Genomic DNA, 6937 nt, shown 5'->3' with positions numbered 1-6937 from the left:
TCTTAGTCCTGAGTTCTAGTTTGATTGCACTGTGGTCTGAGAGACAGTTTGTTATAATTTCTGTTCTTTTACATTTACTGAGGAGTGCTTTACTTCCAACTATTTGTCAATTTTGGAATAAGTGCGATGTGGTGCTGAGAAGAATGTATATTCTGTTGATTTGTGGGGGAGAGTTCTGTAGATGTCTATTAGGTCTGCTTGGTGCAGAGTTGAGTTCAATTCCTGGATATCCTTGTTAACTTTCTGTCTTGTTGATCTGTCTAATGTTGACAGTGGGGTGTTAAAGACTCCTGTTATTATTTTGTGGGAGTTTAAGTCTCTTTGTAAGTCTCTAAGGACTTGCTTTATGAATCTAGGTGCTCCGGTATTGGGTGCATATATATTGAGGATAGTTAGCTCTTGTTTAATTGATCCCTTTATCATTATGTAATGGCCTTCTTTGTTGCTTTTGATCTTTGTTGGTTTAAAGTCTGTTTTATCAGAGAATAGGATTGCAACCCCTGCCTTTTTTTTGTTTTCCATTTGCTTGGTAGATCTTCTTCCATCCCTTTATTTTGAGCCTATGTGTATATCTGCATGTGAGATGGGTCTCCTTAATACAGCACACTGACTGGTCTTGACTCTACCCAGTTTGCCAGTCTGTGTCTTTTAATTGGAGCATTTAGCCCATTGACATTTAAGGTTAATATTGTTATGTGTGAATTTGATCCTGTCATTGTGATGTTAGCTGGTTATTTTGCTTGTTAGTTGATGCAGTTTCTTCCTAACATCGATGGTCTTTACATTTTGGCATGTTTTTGCAGTGGCTAGTACTGGTTGTTCCTTTCCATGTTTAGTGCTTCCTTCAGGAGCTCTGGTAGGGCAGGCCTGGTGGTGAGAAAATCTCTCAGCATTTGCTTGTCTGTAAAGGATTTTATTTCTCCTTCACTTATGAAACTTAGGTTGGCTGGATATGAAATTCTGGGTTGAAAATTCTTTTCTTTAAGAATGTTGAATATTTGCCCCCACTCTCTTCTGGCTTGTAGACTTTCTGCCGAGAGATCTGCTGTTAGTCTGATGGGCTTTCCTTTGTGGGTAACCCGACCTTTCTCTCTGGCTGCCCTTAACATTTTTTCCTTCATTTCAACTTTGGTGAATCTGACAATTATATGTCTTGGAGTTGCTCTTCTCAAGGAGTATCTTTGTGGCATTCTTTGTATTTCCTGAATTTGAATGTTGGCCTGCCCTGCTAGGTTGGGGAAGTTCTCCTGGATGGTATCCTGAAGAGTGTTTTCCAACTTGGTTCCATTTTCCCCCTCACTTTCAGGTACACCAGTCAGACGTAGATTTGGTCTTTTCACATAGTCCCATATTTCTTGGAGGATTTGTTCATTTCTTTTTACTCTTTTTTCTCTAAACTTCTCGCTTTGTTTCATTCATTTGATCTTCAGTCACTGATACCTTTTCTTCCAGTTGATTGAGTCGGTTACTGAAGCTTGTGCATTTGTCACGTAGTTCTTGTGTTATAGTTTTCATCTCTATCATGTTGTTTAAGGACTTCTCTGCATTGGTTATTCTAGTTAGCCATTTGTCAAATCTTTTTTCAAGTTTTTTGTTTCTTTGTGCTGGGTTCATAATTCTTCCTTTAGCTCAGAGGAGTTTGATTGTCTGAAGTCTTCTTCTCTCAACTCGTCAAAATCATTCTCCATCCAGCTTTGTTCCATTGCTGGCAGGGATCTGTGTTCCTTTGCAGAGGGAGAGCCGCTCTGTTTTTTAGAATTTCCAGCTTTTCTGTACTGCTTTTTCCCCATCTTTGTGGTTTTATCTACCTTTGGTCTTTGATCATGGTGACATACAGATGGGGTTTTGGTGTGGATGTCCTTTCTGTTTGTTATTTTTCCTTCTAACAGTCAGGACCCTCAGCTGCAGGTCTGTTGGAGTTTTCTGGAGGTCCACTCCAGACCCTCTTTGCCTGGGTATCAGCAAAAGAGGCTGCAGAAGAGTGAATATTGCTGAACCGCAAATGTTGCTGTCTGATTGTTCCTTGGAAGCTTCGTCTCAGAGGTGTACCCGGCCGTGTGAGGTGTGAGGTGTCAGTCTGCCCCTAGTGGGGGATGTCTCCCGGTTAGGCTTCTTGGAGGTCAGGGACCCACTTGAGCAGACAGTCTGTCCATTCTCAGATCTCAAACTCTGTGCTGGGAAAACCACTACTCTCCTCAAAGCTGTCAGACAGGGACATTTACATCTGCAGAGGTTTCTGCTGCCTTTTGTTTGGCTATGCCCCGTCCCCAGATGTCATGTCTACAGAGGCAGGCAGGCCTCCCTGAGCTGCGGTGGGCTCCACCCAGTTTGAGCTTCCTGGCCACTTTGTTTACCTACTGAAGCCTCAGCAATGGCGGGCACCCCTCCCCTTGCCTCGCTGCCACCTTGCAGTTAGATCTCAGACTGCTGTGGTAGCAATGAGGGAGGCTCTGTGGGCGTGGAACCCTCCAAACCAAGCGCAGGATATAATCTCCTGGTGTGCTGTTTGCTAAGACCCTTGGTAAAGCGCAGTATTAGGGTGGGAGTGACCCAATTTTCCAGGTGTTGTGTGTCATGGTTTCCCTTGGCTAGGAAAGGGAATTCCCTTCCCTCTTGCACTTCCTGGGTGAGGCGAGGCCTCGCCCTGCTTCGGCTCTCACTCGGGCTGCACCCACTGTCCTGCACCCACTGTCAACACGCCCCAGTGAGATGAACCCCGTACCTCAGTTGGAAATGCAGAAATCACCCGTCTTTTGTGTCACTCATGCTGGGAGCTGGAGGCTGGAGCTCTTCCTGTTCGACCATCTTGGCGCGGATCCTTTCTGCATTCTTGACAGTCACGGGGCTTTCCTCCACTGTGAGTCCTCTGATGATGGGTGATGAATATGTGGTTATATCAGGTTTTCCCACACATGCTGCATTCAAAGTTCCTCCCCTTACTGTTGGTTTTCTTGGCAGGAGTAGATCTTTGCCTCAGTCGTTCTCCTTGGGGGCAGATTTTTCAACATTTCCCTGAATGGGTTTTCTTCTTTCTCCCCTCAGGCTTTTCAGGGATAAGTGCAGGACCCAGAGGACAATCTTTTCAGAGTTTTTCATTAATGTATTTAGTGATTTTACTTTTTTAGAAACATCCTGCCTTTGAGTGGAGTTCTGGCTTTTAGGTCTGGTCTTCTGGTCTAAAATCAATAGCAAATAGAGATCACAGCTTTGAGTGCTAGTTAAGAAGAAAGTATTTTATGTGTTAAGAACAAGTACAAAATACTGGCTGATTGATTGGTAACTCCTTAAAAGAAAAACAACAGGGACAGAGTGAAAAATAGCAAAGGAAAAGAGAAATAGAGATTAGAAGTGGAAAGTGGGCATTTAGTCCACTAAACACGGTTCAGTTATTCATGCTTTAGCTATTTATCATCAAGTGTGCCTGTTAAGTGCTGGGCATAGTAAGTCAGTGAAACATGAATACCTAAGACAGTCATAGTCCCTGCCCTCATGATGCTTATATTCTACTACACAGATGGCAAAGAAACGAACAAAATATAGCAGATAGTGATGAGTGCAGTGAAGGAAATAATGAGTGGGAGTTGGAGCAGGGGCTTCAGAGAGATCCTTAAGAGTGGTCATCTAGAATTGATGTTTAAACTAAGATCTGAAAGAAGGAAGTTAATCATGTGAACAGCCAAAAGAAGAGCATTTCGAAAAGAGGCATATGAAGAAAAATAGGAGATGTATGAAGGGGTGGCCTGCCCCTCCACACCTGTGGGTATATCTCATCAGATGGCACGAGAGACTGAGAAAAGAAATAAGACCCAGAGACAAAGTATAGAGAAACAACAGTGGGCCCAGAAGACCGGCAGTCAGCATACCAAGGACCTGCACCGGCACCGCTCTCTGAGTTCCCTCAGTTTTTATTGATTATGATTTTCATTATCTCAGCAAGAGGAATGTGGTAGGAGAGCAGGGTGATAATAGGGAGAAGGTCAGCAAGAAAACATGTGAGCAAAATAATCTATGTCATAATTAAGTTCAAGGGGAGGTGCTATGCCTGGATGTGCACATAGGCTGGATTTATGTTTCTCTCCGCCCAAACATCTCAGCGGAGCAAAGGATAACAGAGCAGCGTTGCTGCCAACATGTCTCGCCTCCCGCCACAGGGCGGTTTTTCTCCTGTCCCAGAATTGAACAAATGTACAATTGAGACATTCAGTTCCCAGGGGCAGGCAGGAGACAGTGGCCCTCCTCTATCTTAACTGCAAGAGGCTTTCCTCTTTTACTAATCCACCTCAGCACAGACCCTTTACGGGTGTCGGACTGGGGGACGGTCAGGTCTTTCTCATCCCACGAGGCCATATTTCAGACTATGACACGGGGAGAAAGCTTGGACAATACCCGGCTTTCCAAGGCAGAGGTCTCTGCGGCTTTTTGTGGTGCACTGTGCCCCTGGTTTATGGAGACTAGAGAATGGCGATGACTTTGACCAAGCATACTGCCTGTGAACATTGTGTTAACAAGGCACGTCCCGCACAGCCCTAGATCCCTTAAACCTTGATTCCATACAACACATGTTTCTGTGAGCACAAGGTTGGGGCGAAGTGGCTGGGGCAAAGTTACAAATTAACAGCATCTCAGCAAAACAATTGTTCAGGTACAGGTCAAAATGGAATTTCTTATGTCTTCCCTTTCTACATAGACACAGTCTGATCTTTTTTTCTTTTCCCTACAGATGTACATAGAACTATAGAAGCGGGAATGAGCAGGGCAGCTTGCTATGGGTAGAGGAGTGTAAACATCCGGGAAAAAGTAGGGAGACAGGCTAGTTCCTGGGAAAGTAGCTGCCTGTGACTACTGAGTGGATCTAAAGGGAAAAGGAAGGTGGTATGGTAAAAGATAAGCAGGAGAGGCCAGCGTGGTGGCTCACACCTGCAGTCCCAGCACTTTGGGAGGCTGAGGTGGGCGGATCACCTGAGATCAGGAGTTCAAGACCAGCCTGGTCAACGTGGTGAAACCGCATCTCTACTAAAAATACAAAAATTAGCCAGGCGTGGTGGCGGGTGCCTGTAGTCCCAGTTACTTGGGAGGCTGAGGCAGCAGAATCACTTGAACCCACGAGGTGGAGGTTGCAGTGAGCTGAGATCGTGTCACTGCACTCTAGCCTAGGCGACAGAGTGAGACTTCATCTCAAAAAATAATAATAATAAAATAAGCAGGAAAGATGAAAAAGTGTTATCAGAGTTGAAATAAAGGTGTGTCTCAACCCTCTCCTCTCCCACCCTCACCCCTCGCCACTACCACCCTGAAGAAAAACAAACAGGAAGGGCCTTGCTGTAGACAGCTCCACTTTCTCACTCATTATCTGTGTGTGTGCTGTGTGCCAGGTAGTGTTTTGACAGTAGGCGAGAACATAAAACAAAACATCTCTGGTGGTGGTGACATTTTAATTAGGGGTAGGTGTGTACAGACAGTAAACAAAAGTAAAAAGTAAAAATGTCAGGAAGACAGAGCTGGGAAGACAGTTGAGAGTGCAGAGGCTGAGAAGTGTGAAAAGGATGGTAAGAGTTCTGTTTTATTTAATTTTTTAATTTTTGAGATGGAGTCTCACTCTGTTGCCCAGGCTAGAGTGCAATGGCATGATCTCAGCTCCCAGCTTCAAGTGATTACCCTGCTTCAGCCTCCCAAGTAGCTGGGATTACAGGCATGAGCCACCATGCCTGGCTAATTTTGTATTTTTTTAGTAGAGACAGGGTTTCACCATGTTGGCGAGGCTGGTCTTGAACTCCTGATCTCAAGTGATCCACCTGCCTTGGCCTCCCAAAATGCTGGGATTACAGATGTGAGCCACCGTGCCTGGCTCAGAGTTCTGTTTTTAGACAGGGTGGCCAGAGAAAGCCTGGCTGAGAAGGGGGCACATCTGAGCAAAGCCTTAAAAAGGGGACAGGAAAGCCATGTGCTTATCTGGAGCACAGATTTTTGGGGCAAAGGCCCACTATGGCCATGACCATCTCCATAGGCCTATGAGACCCCAAGGAGGGGTCTCTATGTGAACCTTCCACTAAATCCCAGCTGCCCATCCACACATGCCTACAGAAGTACTTCCTGTGCCCTCTCTCACTTCACCTTCCTGCATATCAAGTTTCCATGGCCCTCCACCTCCATTCAACTGGAAAATCACATCAGGTTTAGGAAATACAAGTCCTCTTCACAAAGAACAGAATGAGAAACGGCCGTTTAGGATAGAAACCCATAGCCACCTCAGGGTTTAGTAGCAGTGCCTTACTTTCTAGGGGGGAACATAAAACTGTCCAGCAAGCATATGCTATTTTCCAGAATCACACACACAGCTCTCTGAAGGGAAGTCAGGGCGACTTCCTAGAAAATCGGAGTTAGGTCTCTTTGAAGTGGTTCATGTGTTCTTTCCCTGGTGGGTATCTGGGAGTGTCCCCCATATGGACCTGGCGTTCTTGTGGGCTGAGGGAAAGTTCTCGACTTAGAGCAGTGGAATATGGAGAAGGTGCCACACCTCAGGAACAACCCCATGAAGCCATTTTCTTTTATAGCTTTAAAAATAATGAATTTGTATCCCTTAATTATATATCTGTGCAATTTTGTTGATTTTGATGAAAATACAAATTCAACTGGAAAAGTTTTAGATAATATAAAACACAACTATAAACATCAATAAACAGTTTTTTAGAAATCCTTAAAAAGATAAATTATGATGACTTTGGCTTTTAAAAATGTAAAATAGGCTGGGCGTGGTGACTCACACTTGTAATCCCAGCACTTTGGGAGGCTGAGGCGGGTGGATCACCTGAGGTCAGGAGTTCAAGACCAGCCTGGCCAACATGGTGAAACCCCGTCTCTACTAAAAATACAAAAATTAGCTGGGCGTGGTGGTGAGTGCCTGTAATCCCAGCTACCTGGGAGGCTGAGACAAGAGAAT

The 6937-nt window shown here is 44.9% G+C and overlaps 1 protein-coding gene across 1 annotated transcript in view; it reads right to left on the bottom strand.

The window, feature by feature from the left end:
* The window catches only part of LOC105522202 (zinc finger protein 2-like), an 8549-nt gene extending 3202 nt beyond the window's left edge, over positions 1–5347 (bottom strand). The window contains 2 exon segments of the mRNA XM_011956639.1: positions 2814–2985; positions 5287–5347. Of these exon segments, the coding sequence (XP_011812029.1) occupies positions 2814–2985; positions 5287–5347 (233 nt within the window).
* Positions 5348–6937: the final 1590 nt, after the last annotated feature.

This window comes from Colobus angolensis, unplaced genomic scaffold, assembly GCF_000951035.1.
Source record: "Colobus angolensis palliatus isolate OR3802 unplaced genomic scaffold, Cang.pa_1.0 Scaffold42, whole genome shotgun sequence".
In the NCBI taxonomy this organism is placed as follows: Eukaryota; Metazoa; Chordata; class Mammalia; order Primates; family Cercopithecidae; genus Colobus; species Colobus angolensis.
Note: the sequence above shows the minus strand (reverse complement) of the source record. Positions and strands in the feature narration are given on the sequence as shown.